The sequence below is a fragment of the Meriones unguiculatus genome, chromosome 1, assembly GCF_030254825.1.
Source record: "Meriones unguiculatus strain TT.TT164.6M chromosome 1, Bangor_MerUng_6.1, whole genome shotgun sequence".
Classification (NCBI taxonomy): Eukaryota; Metazoa; Chordata; class Mammalia; order Rodentia; family Muridae; genus Meriones; species Meriones unguiculatus.
The window spans coordinates 41,546,715-41,567,916 of NC_083349.1; the positions used below are offsets into that span (position 1 = coordinate 41,546,715).

A 21,202-nucleotide genomic window follows, 5' to 3' on the forward strand; every position below is an offset into this window, starting at 1 on the left:
TGGTTTTATGCTGAGGTCTTTGATCCACTTGGACTTTGGTTTTGTGCAGGGTAATAAATCAACTGAGGAATAGATTCAGAAATTCCATTTATACAATGGAATAGTACTCAGCAATTAAAAACAAGGAAATCATGACATTTGCAGGCAAATAGTGGGAACTAGAAAAGATCATCCTGAGTGAGGTATCCCAGAAACAGAAAGACACACATGATATATACTCACTTATAAGTGGAAATTAGACTTATAATATAGGATAAACGTACTAAAATCTGTACACCTAAAGAAGCTAAGCAAGAAGGAGGACCCTGGGTAAGATGATCGATCAATCCTCATTCAGAAAGGCAAACTGAACAGACATTGGAAGAGGGAGAAAACAGGGAACAGGACAGGAGCCTATCACAGAGGGCCTCTGAAAGACTCTACCCAGCAGGGTATCAAAGCAGATGCTGAGACTCATAGCCAAACTTTGGGCAGAGTGCAGGGAATCTTATAAAAGAAAGGGGAGAGAAAAGACCTGGAGGGGTCAGGAGCGCCACAAGGAGAGTAACAGAATCAAAAAATCTGGGCACAGGGGTCTTTTCTGAGACTGATACTCCAAACAAGGACCATACATGGAGATGATCTAGAACCCCTTGCACATATGTAGCCCATAGCAACTCAGTCTCCAAGTGGGTTCCCTAGTAAGGGAAACAGGGACTGTCTCTGACATGAACTTAGTGACTAGCTCTTTGATCACCTCTCCTTGAGTGGGGAGCAGCCTTACCAGGCCACAGAGGAAGACAATGCAGCCAGTCCTGATGAGACCTGATAGGCTAGGGTCAGAGGGAAGGGGAGGAGGACCTCCCCTATCAGTGGACTTGGGGAGGGGAATGGGAGATGAAGAGAGGGAGGGTGGGACTGGGAGGGGATGAGGAAGGGGGCTACAGCTGGGATACAAAGTGAATAAACTGTAATTAATAAAAAAATTAATTAAGTAAAAAAATAAAATTCAATGAGTCTCTCTACAGGGTTCACCTGGTCTACACAGTTGCTGTTATTTCCAAAAACTTTGTGCTAAATTCTAGCATTAAATTTCCAAATGTTTTCCTGAGAAGATCGAAAACTCTAGTGATTATAAAAGTAGTGATTATAAAAATCTAGTGATTATAAACTCAGATTCATCACCCTTCTTAAACTCACTTCTATCTCATTTCATCTGTCTTTCCAACTTTTCTGTATGCCTGAAAATTCAGACACTAGGCCACAGTGAATCTACCCCTCAACTGTCTCGCTGCTTTTAAATCTTTCAGTTACTCCTTGTTGTCTACTGGAGAAAATCCTATGTATCATGGCATTCGTGGTCCCTTGTAAGACTCATACAGCTTTCCTCTCAGCTACATGTACCTATGTGGTCTAGTCATTCTAAAATATTATCCCTGAAATATTAATGCTTCTGTACACCTGGTAAATCATCTATACTCCAGGCCATGTGAGAAAACCATCCATTCACCATTCAAGACTAATCAATGATCATTTTCTAGTTAAGTTTTCCTGACAGTCTATCAGAAAAAAAAAAAAAAAAAAAAATTGGTCATTCCTCCATCTTCTTATTCTTGCAGAACTCTGTGCAGTTAGTATTTCTCTTGTGATGCATTAATAATATCTAAGGTATTGCTTTTTGCTTGTTCACTTCTCAGTTTTCCCCTAAATGTTTCCCAGTATCTTAAAAGTACTTTTGTTTTAGCTGTTACTTAATGCCTAAACCCACCCTGCAATGCCTAGAACCAGTGAAAAATTGAAATGGTCAACTTATTGACCAGCTGTGCTTTTATTTTCATCTGTTTAATTCACTTGAATCTCTAGAAATCTTAAAAAGTCCAGAAAAGGTAAGAATGCATGCCTTCTAACCTTCCCTCCTACTTCTGAAGTCTATCAGTACCTCAGAAGTTGTATTTGCCTGCCAATCAGCTTCAACCTTGCCAGTAAGACAATACCACACAGGATTCTTACTCATGTTTTACAAAGTCAAGGTGAGCCTTTGCTTATGTGTGCTTATGGCACTTTTATTTTTGCCAGTTTTTGTCAACCTCAAAATACTAATGGGATTAAAATGTTAAAAATAAATGACTCCAATTTGGCTAAGAACTAAATCTCTAGTTTCTAAAGTGGCAAGTGCAAGTTGCTGTTTGTCTCTAGGAATTTGAGAAAATACTTAATACATAATTCATAACCAAATAATAAGATTTCTACAGATATCTGATCTTCATGGAAAAGGTCTCTAATTCAACTCCTATGTTCCCAGCAAGGACACAAGTCTCACATTCACTACCAATAGCAGATACTGAAGAAAGAGAAGATAAAGATTTTCACTTACACACGTATCCGTAAGAAGCACTGTATTAGTATTCTTAAAAGAGCAAATGTTAGAAATGATAAACAAAACCATTATATAATAAACTAATCAAGAGAAAATTTTATCTAGGACATGGAGAATTTCAAAGTGGAAACAAAAAAAATGAACTGAATACATACTATCACCTGTGAACCACAGTTACTGATAGATATGATTCTTAAAAAGCTAAATTTAAGTTTTATGGAGTTGTCTGTCAAGAAAGAAGATCAAGGAGAAAAATGTAGACTGTGATAGGAAAAAGACATATTGAGGAATGGCTCAAAGTATGTGTTATAATATCAGGTTTCTACAATGGAACTGAAAAATCAGGAAGCACATTTGCTTTCTTTCACATTGCCTATAGCAGGATCACACTAAAGGCATTTGTCACTCCTACAAATGCATACCAGATTCATTCTCTAGCTACATACATGCTCAAAGCAGCTGCTGCTGCTACTGCCTCACACTTCTGGCAGTCTGTCAACACCTCTAACTTTTGCTATTGCAGACAAGCCACTCAGCTAAGGCTTCTTCTGCATTTGACAACAGAAGACTAAGCTAGAGGCTGGGTGGCACTAGGCTGCCCGCTGTAAGTCTCAGAGGAGTCTACTTGGCTACTCGGCCATTCTTGTTCACAACATGAGCTTAACAAAATACCCTTACACCGAAGTTTTCTGAAATCATGACAACATTCAACAACAACAACAAAACAGTTCAATCTACAAAAGTACAGTTCACAAATGATTTCTTTAGTGTACACCTATTTTTAAAAGATTGTACACATCTTTATGACCAAAACTATGGTAAAAGAAGCTATAAAAATGTAAATAAAAAGATGTATTTCCATGAATGGTTCTTGGTTGGAATACCAGTCTCAGAAAAGACCCCTGTGCCCAGATATTTTTTTTCTCTCCTTATGGAGCTCATGTCCCCTCCAGATTTTTCTATTTCTCCCTTCTTCCATAAGATTCCTTGCACTCAAGGAAATAACCTAGAACCCCTGCACAGATGTACCCCGTGGCAGCTCAGTGTCCAAGTAGGTTCCCTAGTAATGGGAACAGGGACTGTCTCTGACAGGAACTTAGTGCTCTTTGATCACCAACTCCTCAGGGGGGTGTGGTCTTACGAGGTCACAGAAGACGACAATGCAACCTATCCTGATGAGAACTGATAGACTAGGATCAGATGGAAGGAGAGGAGGACCTTCCTTATCAGTGGATTAGGGGAGGGGCATGGGAGGAGATAAAGGAGAAAGGAAGGGATTGGGAGGGGACAAGGGAGGAGGCTACAGCTAGGATACAAAGTGAATAAACTGTAATTAATAAAACAAGTAAATTTTTTAAAAGATGGATTAATAACTTTAACATAAAAATTGTATGTATTTTGTTACAGTTTTCTGCAACATAAAGGCTTTAAATATTAAAAATCTATTTAAAGGTCTTAAATTAAGATTCCTTAGCATTCTTTTCAAGATTTATGTTATCATAGCTCTGTAGTTGTTAGCAAAAGTACAAGTATGAAAACTTGTAAAGAACAGACAACATTTAGATCTTACTTTATATCATAATTTACTTATCTTTTTTGTTTTTAATTATTTTTATTAATTACAGTTTATTCACTTTGTATCCTCCCTGTACCTCCCTCCCGCCTCCCCTCCCAATCCCACTCTCCCTCTTCTCCACCTGTGTCCCTCTCCCAGTCCACTGAAAAGGGAGGTACTCCTCCCCTTCCCTCTGACCCTAGTCTATCAGGTCTCATCAGGACTGGCTGCATTGTCTTCTTCTGTGGCCTGGTAAGGCTGCTCCCCCTTAGGGGGAGGAGATCAAAGAGCAGGCCAATCAGTTCATGTCAGAGACAGTCCCTGTTTCCATCACTATGGAGGCCACTTGAATACTGAACTGCCATAGGCTACCTCTGTGCAGGGATTCCAGGCCATCTCCATGAGTGGTCTTTGGCTGGAATATCAGTTTCAAAAAAGAACCCTGTGCCCAGACTTTTAGGATCTGTTGCTGTCCTTGTGGAGCTCCTGTCCTCTCCAGATCTTACTATCTCCCCTTTCTTTTATAAGATTCCCTGTATTCTGCCCAAAGTTTAGCTATGAGTCTCAACCTCTGCTTTGATACCCTGCAGGGTAGAGCTTTTTAGAGGCCCTCTGTGATAGGCAACTGTCCTATTCCCTATTTTCTCCCTCCTCCAATGTCCATCCTCTTTACCTTTCTGAATGGGGATTGAGCATCTTAGCCAGAGTCCTCCTTCCTGATTAGCTTCCTTAGGTGTACAGATTTTAGTAGGTTTATCCTATATTATATTTTTAGTATCCATTTACAAATGAGTATATACCCTGTGTGTCTTTCTGCTTCTGGGATACCTCACTCAGGATGATCTTTTCCAGTTTCCACCATTTACCTGCAAATTTCATGATTTCCTTGTTTTTTATTGCTGAGTAATATTCCATTGTATAGATGTACCACAATTTCTATATCCATTCCTCAACTGAGGGTACAGAGCTCAACAGAGAATTCTCAATAGAGGAATATCAAATGGCAGAGAAACACTTAAAGAAATGTTCAACATCCTTAGTCATCAGGGAAATGCAAATCAAAATAACCCTGAGATTTCACCTTATACCCATCAGAATGGCTAAGATGAATAACTCAAGTGACAACACATGCTGGAGAGGTTGTGGAGAGGTTGTGCCTCCACTGCTGGTGGGAATGTAAACTTTACACAACCACTTTGGAAATCAATCTGTCACTTTCTCAGACCACTAGGAATAGTGCTTCCTCAAGATCCAACTATACCACTGCTAGGCATATACGCAAAAGATGCTCAAGTATACAACAAGGACATCTGCTCAACCATGTTTGTAGCAGCTTTATTTGTAATAGCCAGAAGCTGGAAACAGCCCAGATGCCCCTCTGTTTTTTAAGACAGGGTTTCTCTGTGTAGGCCTGGCTGTCCTAGAACTCATTTTGTAGACCAGGCTGGCCTTGAACTCAGAAATCCACCTGCCTCTGCTTCTCTCCTGGGATTAAAGGTGTGCATCACCAATGCCTGTACTTATGAATTTTAATACCTGTTTTTAAATAAAGGCTAATATTTGTTGTTGGTATTAGTAATAGATTTTTTCCCTTTTATTTTTCTCTCCCCTCATCTCATTTAGCCCTGCCTGTCCTTAAATTAACTCCCTATATAGTCAAGAATGCCCTTGAACTTCTAGCTTCCTGCCTCTATATTCAAAGTGCTGAGACTGCAGGCATGTTCACTGCATATTTATGCAGTGTTATGGTCAAATTCATGGCCTTCTGCATGTTCAATAACAATCTCCCAACTGACATACAGCTCTATTCCTAGTAATAACTTTAAAAAGTACCTTGATCTTTGAGTTTCTAAAACTTTCCCCAGTCCATTTATTGATCTGAAATAAAAAGTGAAAGGGTTAGAAAGTAAATGGTAATTTTTTAAAAAAGCACAAAACTCAATCATTCCTAAAACAAAAAGTAAGCAGACACAAATGTAACCAGAACTAGTAAAAATTAAAAATGAAAAACAAACTTATATTTTTTCCTTTTCTTTTCTTTTTCTTTTTTAAATTACTTAGAATTCTTTCTCTTCAAACCACAAACCTGGCACAATCTAGTTGTGCACTTAAAAAAAACCTGTTACCGACCCCCAACAAAAGAGAGAGAGAGAGAGAAGAAAGAACTTGTTACTCAAAGCCTATCACACCACTGGAAGGCTAGGTATGACTGTGAGTTATAGAACGTTCTTCACTTGAGGAAAAGGTTAAGGATGTGGCTCAGTGGGACAGTGCTTGCCCAGTATGCACAAAACCCCTAAGTTTGACACCCACCCCAGCACTGTCAAAAAGTAAAGGAAGAAAAAAGATGATTCATAAGAAGTAGAGATTCCTAATGTTCTTGTATACTCAAAACTTTTGCAAGACAACCAAATTTTAACACATATACATTGTAGGAATGGTGAATACAAAACACCAAAATAAAGGAAAGTGGTTCCCTTTGTATACCACACCAAAAAAAAAAAACAAAAAAAAAAACAACTTTAATTCCTTTAAACAATGTGAACACCTATGTATTTTTGTACCATCAATCTTTCCTTTACAGATATATGTCCAAAATATGTGCTGCTTGTTCTCGTGGGTAAGCTTTCCTATGTACAATGATTCTGAGGTAAGTCTCACTTTGGGACTACTAACTGACTACAAACTGACTACTACTATCTACTACTAACAAGAGTCTTAATCTTCTCTTCAAAGAAACAAATCTAAACTATATTAATAGCTCAGGAAGTACTCACTAAGCGTCAGGCTCTACGCATAGCTCACCAGCTATTTCACAGGGCTTGGGTACTAAAGCAAACTTGTGAAATAGGTTTTATTCATGTTTTGCAGACAATTTTAAGAAGCTTAAATAACCTCCTAAGAACTGTGAGAAACAGACCAAAGATTACAACCAAAAAAGATTTCAATACATATTCCTAAATACCATGAAGTACTATCTGCATTCTACATCAAACATTACTTACTGTAGTAAAATCTAAAAATATTATTATTAAAATGAGAAAAATATAGAGGAAAAGTATGAATTTCTTTCTCTTGTAATCATAATCACTACAAATGACCTCTTGATGAGTTATGCATTTTTGATTCAGTTTTATAGCATATACTATATAAACTAGTGGTATTATAGTCAAGATGTGAGGCCAACAGAAATTATATTAAATATGGTAATGCTAATCCATTATAAAAAGCTCTATAGTCACTAAAAGTAACCTAAAAGGAAAACTACTGAAATATATGGCATTGCCTAGTTTAGAGCTTACAAAATAATTCAAAACATACTCTGGAGTTTACCCTCACTTGAAAAGTCCATCTTTGGCTTCAAAAGGAATAAGAGCTTCTAAAATAGCCAGCAAAATAACTGTTATTTTATAGATTAATAACATATTATCACTCATATTATTCTATTTTGATTAGCCTTGTGCATAGGCAATGAAGACATAAAGCAAGCTGCACGACAAAGCACAGTTGACAACTAAGGAAACCATCAAAATCAAGGAGGGCTCGGGAGGGAGCTACAGGGGGGATAAAATAAATAAATAAAAAAAATCAAGGAGGGCTCAGGGAGGGGAAGTGAAACAATATGAACAAGACTTCATTAAGGAATGAAAGGAAAAAAAGAAAATAGACTCTACAAATGGAAGAATGTAACATTATATATTATAAAGGAGGGGATGGATTCAGAAACTGGCAAACGAAAAAAACAGTAGTTGGGACATGGTAAGACACACATAAAAACGTGAATTAACTGGCTTAGGGAGTTAAGGAGGCTTGACCTTAGGAAAAAAGTCAAAGGACAAACAGAAAATGAAAACTTGGGCTGGAGAGATGGCTCAGTGGGTAAGAGCACTGTCTGCTCCTCCAGAGGTCCTGAGTTCAATTCCCAGCACCCACATGGTGGCTCACAACCATCTATACCGGAATTTGATGCCCTCTTCAGATAGAACACTGATATGTAAAATAAATAAATAAAATCTTTAAAAAAAAAAAAAAGAAAGAAAATGAAAACTTATAAAGAAAAGTCACTGGTCCCAGAATATCAGACTAAACATTCTGAATTATGTTTTGCAATTATGTTTGCTAGTGAATTATTTTATATATTTCTATTTAGTTAACAGTCAGTTAGCCAAGAGCAATATATGTAGTTCTTTAATGATCCTTGAAGCAAGTCAACCTTGAACCTATAGAGCAATATTCATGGAAAAGTTATTTTGCATATTAAAATTTAGATCTGAAGGCATTTAATGTACTTAGAATTTTCTCTATTCTTTTGAATTCAGTCTTATTTTTAAGTGACATATTAGAAACTGTACACAATGATGGAGTAAAAACTGTACATATAAAAAAACTGTACATATAATGGGGTACCATGTGACACTTCAATACAGACTGCTGCACTCACTTAAACATATTTGTCCCCTCCAACATTTATCATTTCCTTATGGTAAAAACACAGAAAATTCTTTCTTCTGGCTTTTAAAATACAATAGTCAAACGCTAACTAACTTACCTGATAGTTGTTCTTAATTTGTTTAGCTCCTCTTCTGAAACCAAGTCTGTTTTATTGATGAGAATCATGTCTGCCAAAGCAACTTGCCTAAAACAGCAAAGAACAAGTGTCAGAAGACAAATGTTAAGAAATCACAAAACCATATAGAAACAATATGTAAGTCAACATTTCAGTTAAGAACTAGCTTGGGTTCAGTTTACTCCCAAATGACTCACTCTACAAAAGAATTTCATGTATCACTTTGAAAGCTCACCCAAAAGGCATTTGTTACTGATCCTATAAAGATAAGCCTCTAGAGTTTTTAATCAGAGAACAATAAGTTCATGATGTGTGTATGTGTTAAAGAAAAACATAAAATTTAAGTATCCACTATGATGGGAATAAGGATAGCCTATTTGATAAAAATTTATCATAATTTTCAAAGAAGTTAAAAAGCACAAATCAAGTAATCCAATTAAAAATGGGGTACAGACCTAAATAGAGAATTCTCAATAGAGGAATACCAAATGGCAGAGAAACACTTAAAGAAATGCACAATGTCCTTAGTGATCAGGGAAATGCAAATCAAAACGACCTGATATTTCAACTTATACCCATCAGAATGGCTAAGATCAAAACCTCAAGTGACAATACATGCTGGAGAGGTTGTGGAGAAAGGGGAACCCTACTCCACTGCTGGTGGGAATGTAAACTTGTACAACCACTTTGGAAATCAATCTGGCACTTTCTCGGACAATTAGGAATAGTGCTACCTCAGGATCCAGCTATACTACTACTAATCATATATCCAAAATATGCTCAAGTATACAACAAGGATGTTTGTTCAACCATGTTTGTAGCAGCTTTATTTGTAATAGCCAGAATCTGGAAACAACCCAGATGTCCATCAACAGAGAAATGGATACAGAAACTGTGGTACATTTACACAATGGAATACTACTCAGCAATTAAAAACAAGGAAATCATGAAATCTGCAGGCAAATAGTGGGAACTAGAAAAAGAGCGAGATATCCCAGAAGCAGAAAGACACACACAGTATATACTCACTAGAGTATATATAGGTCTAGTGGGTACTAGACCTATAAAATAGGATAAACATACTAAAATCTGTATACCTAAAGAAGACAAACAAGAAAGAGGACCGGGATAAGATGATCAATACTCACCTAGAAAGACAAAGGGGATCAACATTGGAACTAGGAAAAAACAAATAACAGGACAGGAGCCTACCACAGAGGGCACCTGAAGGACTCTACCTAGCAGTGTATTAAAGCAGATGCTGAGACCTATAACCAAGCCTTCAGCAGAATGCAGGGAATCATATGAAAGAAGGAGGAGTTAGTATGACCTAGAGGGGACAGGAGCCCCACAAGGTCCAAATATATCAGGGCACAGGGGTCTTCTATGAGACTGTTTTTCCAACCAAGGAACATGCATGGATATAACCTATAACCCCTGCTCAGACATAGCCCATGGTAGCTCAGTATCCAAGTGGGTTCCCTAGTAAGGGAGACAAGAATTATTTCTGACATGAACTCAATGACTGGCTCATTGAGCTTCCCCTCCCACCCCGAGGGAGGAGCAGCCTTACTAGGCCACAGAGAAGGACACTGCAGCCAGACCTGAAAATACTGATAAGCTAAGGTCAGACGGAAGGAGAGGAGGACTTCCCCTATCAATGGACTAGGAAGGGAGCAGGGAGAAGATGAGGGAGGGAGGGAGGGTAGAATTGTGAGGGAAAAAGGGAGGGGGCTACAGCTGGGATACAAGTGAATATATAAAATTATTTAAAAATAAAAAGAAATATAATATAGAATAAACTTACTAAAAATCTGTACACCTAAAGAAGCTAAGCAAGGAGGAAGATCCTGGGTAAGATGATCAGTTCTCACTCAGAAAGCCAAAAGGGAAGGGGAAGGAGGATCTCCCTTATCAGTGAACTTAGGGAGGGGCATGGAGGAGATGAGAGAGGGAGGGTGGGATTGGGATGAGATTAGGGAGGGGGGCTACAGTTGGGATACAAAGTGAACAAACTGTAATCAATTAAAAATAAATTAATTAAAAAAGAAAAAAGATAATGAAACCAGGTTAAATATGAATATTTGGAATATTAGAAATAAACATACAGACTTATTTGTATTTAAAAAAAGAAATATATAGAAAAAGTTCAATTAATACAGTTTGCTTTAAAAAAACTATACTTTTAAAAATACATCAAGATATTCTGTAAATACCTTCTTCATCACTATGAATATGTATTATTGTTATAAAATAGATACATAGAAGTCCCAATTAAATAATTCAACTGATAAAATGCTACATAATGTAACAGATTATTTTTCTCCATTCTTCAAAAATTTCTAACCTCTGGACTACTAGGTTTTAATCCTGTTCTTATGGTAGAAATCAAATAACATAAGCAAAATTTTAAAAATTACCTAACTACAGAATGTATATCAAAATCCTACTTTTGTTTAAGTAATTTTATGTGGCTAAAGACAAAATGTACATGTTTCTAAATATTAAGTCACAATCTTTAAATTGGAGATTTTCTATTTAATTTTCCATGGATGTTATAACTTTCTGATATTTTCTATTTGGCTTATGTATATTTTCTACAATAACCACTTTTGTGAGAAAAAAGTTACAATCATTTAAATTAATTGAATCACAATTGTACAACACCACAATATTTAGGAAGGGCTACAAAAGTACCAGGCATGGAGATAACCTAGAACCCCTGCACAGATGTAGCTCAGGGCTGTTCAGTGTCCAAGTGGGTGCCCTAGTAATGGGAACAGGGACTGGGGGAACAGCCTTAGCAGGCCACAGAAGATGACAATGCAGCCACTCCTGATGAGATCTAATAGACTAGGATCAGAGGGAAGGAGAGGAAGATCTCCCCTATCAGCGGACTTGGGGAGGGGCATGTGTAGAGAAGCAGTAGAGAAGGTGGGATCAGGAGGGGAGGAAGGTGGGGTTTATGGGAGGGGATACAAAGTGAATAAAGTGTAATTAATAAAAATTAAAATAAAAAAGAATTTGATTATCAAACTCCAAGATAACAATAAATCATTTTTGCCTCCAGTCTTTAATTTCTAAGTTGGGATCATCTATAGCAAACCTAGGAGGTCTCACTCTTAAGCCCTGCAGCATATTTAGTTTCAAAACTTTCATCTCATTAGTGAAAATATGTTTAGGGTAGGAAAACTAAATACCTGTAAGTCTATAGACAAAACAATTAAAATTATAAAAGTACTTAAAAATTGTTTTAAGTGCCAAGTCAAAAGTATTTCACTATTTGTTCCTCTGTACTGAGTTACAGTGAGGAGTGAGATAGTTTTTAAGGAAGAAAACGAACTATCTTCAATTGCAAAGAGGCACAAGAATAAAAATGCTTCTAAATGTTAAAAATCTTCTAAGTTCATCAAAATAACTTAAGTCCTATGCCCACCATTCATTTTATCCCAAAACAGAAATGGCATAAAAAAATGCTGGTTGTAAGCCCATGATGTGTAGACAGCAATAATGTATGGGAGAATGAGAAAATAAGTTTGCCTTAACTACTGTCATATTTTTTCATTTCTTTTTACATTACTTATCTTATTTTTTTCTAGCTGGTTAGCAATCAATATATAAGCTTTAAATATGAATACCTAGTAGCTTCATTGACAAGGCCATCAGGTTTTTCTTCAGTTAAATGCTGAACAAAACAAAATTTTAAAATAATTACTATAATACAATACAAAAAATTTAATGTTAACACAGAGGACTTCACTTTAAACCTACCTTTCTTTTCTTAATGGGACTTTAAATTTCATTACTAAGTACAATTGTAGAAAAGACTTTTTCGTTAGTTAGATACTATATATAATTGACTTAGAAGGCCATGAGGTATTTTTCATCTCTGGAAGCAGCCCCTCTCTCATTTATATCTGAAGTCATCTATGTGATAAGGGTTACTAGAGGTTGTCTTTTGCAAATTCATGTTTTCAACCTCATCACCTTACCTCTCAACAGAGACTGACCCATCATGAAAAAAACTTGACTACTAAGGACTACAGATAACTAGATTATATTAATACTTTACATTTTAACTGAACTTTATAAATCATTTAATTTTTAACACATTTTAACTCATTTAGGCATCATGACAATGAGAAGTGTATATATATGTACACACACATACACACACACTTAAACCCAATGTCCTCACCACCACAGAATATTGTATTTTTACATACCACCACCAGATTATTTATTAAAAGCACGCTTGATAGAAGTAAAGCAAACACAATTTAAAATCTTTTTGCCACATACAACCAGTGTTATATAGAATGCTACTTAATATTTACGTAAAAGAATATTTAAAATTATTTACAAATTACACAGTATTTTGTCAGGCTAGTTCATAGGGAGGTTACTATTACAGCTCAGAACTGAAGACGCACTGGTGATTTAAGCCTTAGGTAAGATTATAGGGCAATTCTTGTACCATTTAGGTACAATACAACCAATCAGAACCAAAGTCATGACAGTGACATAGTCGTTTCATTTTTAATACAATTTTATAAATTCAACTATATACTCACTCCCCAGTTACAAAGCTTACAGAACAAAGTATACTGTATTAAATACTCCATGCCAAAGGTCAAGTTTAATATTCATGCTGCTTTTATAATTATTCATGGCTTCTTACCATTAATAAATCCACTCAGCATGATATATTATGCACTTAGAGACTAGAGCTATCATCAGGCCCCGGAACAGTGTATGAAAGAACTGTAGTTAACACTCCCATTTGTTGACATGGACACACAAGTTTTGTTATTTAAAAAATGCTATACAACATGTAGCAACACATCTCTTTTCCACTGAGCAGTCCACCTACCAAAAATGATACATCTGCCTCTGGATGAACCTACACAACATTCTTTAAAACTATTTTTCAAGACGTTCTACTGGAAGTTTCATTTGCATGCGTATCAATTGATGTATCTGGCTATGACTTTGTAATATGTAAAAAAGATATTAAAAATTGATGACTTTAAATTTTTTCCTAAATGTAATAAAAAAATTGTTATTTTCACAAAGCAACTTAGAATGTTTCAAGTCATTTATCCAAGATAAAATTTCACTGAGAGCTAAACGACATAGACTAACACTTGATTACCTCTGGACAGATAAGAAAGATGAAATACAAAAATAACTTAAAATCTTCCAAAATAAAAGCCTGCCAATATGTACAACCTGACTTAAATACATGTGATAATAAAAAGAGGAAAATGCCCTGCCTATACACATATGAAAGCTTTCTAAATAAAAAAGTAATAAATGTATACTAACACTTATTTTTCTGAGTATCAGCCTTCCATTTCCCTTATGAAATTCCTACCACCCCAAGGCAAACTTAGCAAAAAGACCAAAACCTTGTTTTCCACTCAAAAGATATATGGTCATAAGTCAGACTTTCATATATAAAATAAAAACTAAAAAGTAAACTTTTATATTCTATTCTATCTATACAGACATACAATAAAAAAGTTTTATAAAAACTTTTAAAATCAGCTATCTCCAAAGGATTCCTCATCTCAGCTACAGACTATAGCTTTTGTTTGTATTTCAAAAATGACAATTATTTTAGTACCAATGAACCCAACAAACCAACTTATTCAAAATGTAAAGGTTCAAACTCCCAATGAAGCCAACCACAACAACAGCAAACAAAAAAAGAGAGACAGAGAAACAGAGACAGAAACAGAGAAAAGAGGTAAACAAGTTCTAGTTTCTCAGGAGTAATAAATTCTAGAAATTTATTCTGGAAAGCTAATTACAGCATGGCAACTATAATTAAAACTATGGGATGGAACATTAGAAATTTGCTGAGTGATCTCACCCTATATGCTAGCAAAAACTGGTAACTATGAAAGTGATAGACAAGTTTAGTGCTTGATTATTTCACAATGTTTTCACAACATATATACAGATAGATCAGCAAATTGTATACATTAAATCTATACAATTTTTATTTTTGAGTCATGGCTCAATAAGGTTGAGAGACACAATGAAATCATTCAAAATAAATTACTACTATAGTCACAACTTCAAGAAGAGCTACAAGAGTTCTTTCCTACAGAAATAAAGAAAAAAGCAGGACCAAACAAAGAAAATAAATCAAAATGGTCTCAAATTTCACTAGCTAAGAAAGAACTGTGCTGACCACAGTTGAAACAAATCCAATGTCAAAGATGTCAGACATCAGACAAAGAAAAAGGAGAGAAATAGCAGCATTAAAAAAAAAAAAAAAAAAAAAAAAAAAAAAAAAAAAAGGACTAGTTACAGATCTAATGTGGTTTCAGCTCTGAAAAAAAATTATCGCATATTGTCAGTCTATTTATTTTTCTGGCCTTTTCCAAGCCAAACTGTTTTCTGACTGAGTTGTTTCAACAGCTTGTGCAATATAACAGAAGACTCAGAAAGAAACCTCTTACTTGACCTTTTATGTGTAAACTTCATTCATTGATTCTATTGCATTAAATGCTGTCACATTTGTAGAACTGAAAAGAACAATGTCAGTGCCTAGATGTCAAGCCTTGAGAATAGAGAGCTGTCATTTTAAGTTGTCCAATTCTTTGCCCATGATTAAAAAATGAATATTTCAGATCAATGGGTGACAATCCCATTAGAGTGATAGCCTATGATATCAATTACCACTTCAGTTTCAATTTGGCTGGCTGGCCACAGGGTACCATTTCTCAGCTTTACTTGTGATGGGCTGACTCTGTGAAGCATGACACCCTTAAATTGCTGCCCATTATCCAACTGTCATTACTTGTACGGCCTCAGAATTCTCTGAATCACAAGCAGCTACTGAGGTCAAGCTTTGCAAGCAGAGGAATTGGACAAGTTGGCAAATTCTTTATATAAAGGCAAAGTTATTTATCTGACATCTGACTTGGAAAATCTAAAGTTTCCATTATCCTGACAATATGTCAGTTTTGTGTAGGTATATTGATTTCATAATTTAAGAGGTTTTATCAAGGTGGCAAGGGGTTAAAGATATACTGTGTTTGCATTATTCAGAATATTGCTTTGTTCGGGGGCCTCTATCATGCCAGTAAAAGATTCTATTAATTCCTCTCTATGTCAAACTATAGAAATAAAACTATTTCTATAAACACAAAGCACTAGAGTTTGACTTCGGGTATAGCACATTAAATCTATACAAAAAAGCAAATGAAATGTCCTAGCTGATATTTTCTGTATTCCAAATTTGTGAATCAACTTATAAAGAAAATTAATTCAAACATGCCTTTAAAATGTTCAAAATAAGGAACTTTAAATTTTCTGATGGGTTTTTGTTTTTCAATATCTCCATTCACATTTTTTTAAATTATATTTTGAAAACAGCCATTAAGGTGACATGTTTCTTTTGAGAAGCCCATACCTACAAATGGGTATTTACTGTCCTTTTCCAGAGTGAGATTGTTTCTCTTTTTTCCTTCCCTCCCTTTATCTCCATCCCTCTTACTCCAGTTCTGAATACTGATAGTTAAATATATGTTAATTTATTTTTTTAATACATTAAACAACTGTTTTCTTTAAAAAAAAAAAAAAAAACCTATTAAATAAAATGTGGTGAGCCTCAGCTATAATCCTAGCACTCAGGAGATTTAAGAAGGAGGATTATAAATTTGAAGGCAGCCTGGGTTTCATACCAAGTTCAGAACTGCATTGGCTAAATGGCAGACCCTTCACACACACACAAAGAACCATTAGAATTTTTCTGAATAAAACTGTAATATTTCCAATCATTTTTGATTCCTATTCTGTTCATAAATTTAAACTAAAGTCTAGAACAAGACTCAAATTTCTCAAATCAGGGTACTGACAGTGGAGGTAGGAAGGGCCACGAAAGTCGACTGATAGCCATTTGGACAGACCTGATAAGTTTCCCTAGAACGTAATTTTATTGACATTTTGAAAGAAAGACCAACATAAAAATTAACTGTAGATACATCAAGGAGTAAAATATTAAATTAATTTTTAAACACTGATTCTAAATTCACAAGAAATTGTGTTTGTTTTCTGAGACAGATTCTCACAATATAGCAATGGCTGGCCTGGAATTCACTATGTAGATCAAGTTGTCCTCCTACTCACTGACATCCATTTGTCCACCTCCCAACGTTGGAGACAAAAGGTGTTTGCCACCATATGCAGGCTCCATGAAATTACTAATTTGTTCCCAATCCATATGCCCCGATAGGTAGTGGGGTGAAAGGCTGATGCTAGGACAGAAGCAAGCTTATTCTCCAATGCCTTTTGAACATTTATTTCTTAAAAAAAAATTCTCTGGGTGGAGAAGGGGGAGGGAGGGTGGGATTGGGAAAGAAGGAGCTACAGGGGGATACAAAGTGAATAAACTGTAATCAATAAAAAGAAAAAAATCTCAGTTCACTTGAAAACCTGGGATGCACTATTTTATTTTATGTAGCAATACACTTTTAATATCTTAGTGCATTTTATAAATTGAGACCAAATAAATATACTTAAAGACCTTGGAAGTTAGCAAAAGTATACACAGAAGAGCATCGTTTAATGGAGTCTCCTCTTATTATACACTATTTTTTACTTCTTCAAAATTAAATAAATCAGTGTTTTGTTGAAAAAAAGAATCTAATTTATAGTTTGTATTTCCTAACAGTTTATAACAAAAACTACCATCTCATATATTAGGCTGTTTTTTTTTTCTATAAAAACCAATAGTAGGAACAAATTTTAGTGAGAACTACATATCTAAACTTTATCCTGACTCTAAAACCTTAATATAAAGTATTATAGCAACTCCAATTTTTGTCACACCAAACCAGAATAAAATAAATACTGTTTAAAAGCACATAATAAAAACACATACAAACAAAATAGATCAGCACTATTATTTTGAAAAATATTTTTAAGAAAAGCTTAACAGAAACAGAAAACAATAGAACCACCCCCACCTCCAATTCCTACTCCTTGACAATTACCAACTTCTATTTGCTCAACTTACTTTAAATCCATATTTTGAATCTACAACAGTTATGATACCTACAAAGAAATGAACATGTTAGTCACTCTTTAAAGTCATCCGTATTAGGCAACTACACTTGAGAAGGAAAATTAAAACATCCTTCAGTTCACAAATGTTACTCAAAAAAACTATTTTTTTCCTCTTACCAGTGTGGCAATTTAACTCAATCTCAGGAATAAGCAAATGTTTAAAATATATACTGAATGACCACCTGTTCCTAAGAAACTATAGACAATTTTAAAATAAAATTTAAAAATTAAGTCAACAATACAATAAAACTTCTATGGTGTTTAAAATCCTTACTAAGACACATTTCATAATATACAGTGAAATAAGACAAATTATACAAGACATGTTATTTTTATTTTTACAGTCAAAATGAAGCTTTTCTAAATAAATTGTTTAAAGAATCTGAGACATCTTAGGCTATTATAGTCCTAACCTCCACTGGTACTCCTAGCTCACAAAAACAGAGCATCCCAGAAAATACCTAAGTTCTCAAAAAATCAATTAGTTCAGCAATTTCTGTATATCAAATAGTTTTTAAAAATATAACAGCAGAGTGTGATGATGTTCATAAAATTCAACAAGCTACAGCTGTATATATTACTGCTCAATGAACCCGAGCTTCAATGATTCTTACCCTATAGTCTACATGATTAATTTAAAGAAATGTAAAGAGAAGAAAGGAGAGACAACAGGAGAAATATATTTGTTGCACTAAGAAATTAATATCAAGCTTATAAATTTATAGAGAATGACATAGTGTATGTATGTGTACAAGCATTCTTAATTCTTATTTTCAGGGAAAAACAGAATCAGAGAATGAAAGATCATTCTTTCCATTGTCTTCCTGACCAACTACAAAGCTCTAACATTATACTAAGTGCACATGGCAACAGAGGACACAGGCAATCTACAGGGAATTTTGAAATAAAAGCCTCAGTAGAAGTCCTGAACCAGAGCTGACATCAATACTTGACAACCCAGTTTTATCACTGTCTAGGACTTTAGAATCCCAATGAACAAAAATGTGTTGCATCAAAAATTAAACAAGTTTGAATAGAACAATGGTGTAGGAATCAAAACTGCAATATAAAGAAAATGAGCTCAGCTGTAAATCTTACTTTAAAAAATACTTTAACTTACCATCAAGATAAATATCACTCCCTAATTCAGCATCAACCCAAAACATAGAAGCCACTGCACCTGAAAATACATAGTATAATACTATTAATCAAATAAAGTATTTCTTCAAATTGCAAAACATGATTTCATCTGTCTTAATTTTCACCAGTGGAATTAACGGCTAAACATGAACACAAACTATACCTATACTTCAATCTTTTCATGGGAACTGCAGTGACAGGACTTTTCAAGGTCTGCAGTCATCCTATTCCTCTCCCTAGTTCTTAATACTCATCAAACATAATGCTCTTACTGATGTCAAAATAATTTACCAATCAACACTGTGAAACAATTTAGACATATTAGCTGAGAACACACAGGACATTTTTTTCTCATTTCCTGAATATGATTATCATACAGCTCACAAACAATAAATCCCTCCCAAGTAGAAGCAAATAAATACATTAATTCCAAAAATCACTTGCAAAAGTCATTTTTCAAAAATCACAATAAATTCATTTGCAATCATTATAGAAGAAAAAGAACAAGAAAAATTACAAGTTCTCTGGTAGTACTCATTAATCATATATTTACTTAGTACTGGGCAAAAAATTTGCATCTGAAGAAAAATTATTTTTAAGAAATTAAAATTTATTTTTGGCAAGAACTGGTTTAACACAAAACCACACATCCTGACTAGTGTGCTGCAATACAAAAAAAAAAGAAAAGAAAAGAAACTGACAACAAGGGAAAGTGTTTGATTTTTCAAAGCATTACCATCCCAGTTAGTGATGGCGCTGTCTAAAAGAATGAGCGTAGGGGCAAACAAGGATAACTGAACTCATTCCACTGTCTAAAGCTGTCTAGCTACTCTGACAAGATGTGGTTCCCCTAAGCATCACTCTGTGTCAACAGTGAAACACCTGTCAGCTGTTTACAGTGATTACTCATGCAAGATATAGCAAGGGCCACAAGATCTAATGGTTTCCTGATACCTATTGATTTTTTTTTCCCAAAAACTTAATAGTTTTCCAATTTGAGTGAAATAGGATTTGTGAGTAACAGGAGCAGAATCAATGTCTGTCCTCTTCAAGGAAATTACTTTACCATGACAATTATTTAGCTAAGAACTGGAGAGTGTCAATCTCCTAAGTGAGAAACAACTGAATTGCCAATAAGAATTATTTCCACTTCCTTGGCTAAAAACATGGTTTTAATTAATAAAGGAGGAGTACGTTTACTACATCATGACATCAAACACCTATTTTAATTTATTCACTTAGCCAAATACGTATGTATGTTAACATCATAGATTTATAACTTTAAAAATTCACTGCTTTTTACTCAAATAAATGGTTTTAAGTCTTACTTCTTACCAGAATGAACTGTAAATGTGAATTAGTTTTTATTCTAAACATCGTTGACATGAGATATAATCCTTACAGGATGCACAAGAAAGAACTATCTGAACTACAGATGTAGGTGCTTAGAAGTAGCAAAGATGAGGCAATAGAGGAGGAGATTCTTCTCCTTAAGGAATATTAGGCGATATCTGAAGATAATTTTAATTGCTTCTAGGAATATTCTGCTGGCATCTACTAGATAAAAGCTAGGGATACTGTTGAACACTCAATAACATTCAAGATAGCACCCCTCACAGAAGATAACTGGCCAATCCAAAATGTTATTTGTGTCAAGGCTGAGAAGTTCTGAATTATATTACAGAATTTCTCTTCTTCAAAACCCACTTAAAAACACTTTAAACAATTTGCATGTCACAATTTTATCAGAACAACCAAATAATAAGAAAAGATCAGTTTCCTAACCATAAATTTAGTAGTAACAGTCAAAATAGAAATAAAATTCTATGGGATTATGGTAGTTTGAATAAATATGGCTCCCAAAGACTCGTGTTTTTTATAATTTACTTTTATGCACATTGGTGTTTTGACTGCGCATATGTCTGTATGAGGGTGACAGATCCCCTGGAACAGGAGTTACAGACAGTTGTGAGCTGTCACGTGGGTGCTGAAAATTAAACCCAGGTCCTCTGGAAGAGCAGCCACTGCTCCTAACCACTGAGCCATCTCTCCAGCCTCCTTATATATTTGAATGTTTGATCATTAGGAAATAGCATTACTTGACAGGGATCAGGAGGTGTAGCTTATTGGAGTAGGTGTGGCCTTGTTAGAAGTGTCACTGTGGGTGAACTTTGGGGTTTCAAAAGCTCGAGCTAGGTCCTGTGTCTCCCTGCTACCTTCAGATCTGAATGTAGAACTCTCAGCTACCATGTCTGCCTGTGTACTGCCATGTTCCCTACCATGGGAATACTGGACTAAACCTCTGAAACTGTAGACAAGCTCCAGTTAATGCTTTCCTTTATAAGAGTTGCTGTGGTCATAGTTTCTCTTCACAACAACAGAATACTAAGACAGTGAGTTACTATGGCCTTTACCTAATTCAATTTCCACCCTCTAAAGAGGATGTGGAAGAACAGTTTTCAAAATCCTACTACTTTTATCAGAAACAGCTCCCCAAAAG

General features: G+C 35.1%; 1 protein-coding gene across 3 annotated transcripts in view; it reads right to left on the bottom strand.

The window, feature by feature from the left end:
• The window catches only part of Zng1a (Zn regulated GTPase metalloprotein activator 1A), a 49,650-nt gene that overhangs the window by 17,868 nt on the left and 10,580 nt on the right, over positions 1 to 21,202 (bottom strand). For all 3 annotated transcript variants that reach the window (XM_021627661.2, XM_060387825.1, XM_021627667.2), the window contains 5 exons: positions 18,683 to 18,742; positions 17,513 to 17,550; positions 12,117 to 12,163; positions 8,461 to 8,547; positions 5,745 to 5,789 (listed from right to left, as the gene is read on the bottom strand). In XM_021627661.2, the coding sequence (XP_021483336.1) occupies positions 5,745 to 5,789; positions 8,461 to 8,547; positions 12,117 to 12,163; positions 17,513 to 17,550; positions 18,683 to 18,742 (277 nt within the window). The remainder of the gene's footprint in view (positions 1 to 5,744; positions 5,790 to 8,460; positions 8,548 to 12,116; positions 12,164 to 17,512; positions 17,551 to 18,682; positions 18,743 to 21,202) is intronic.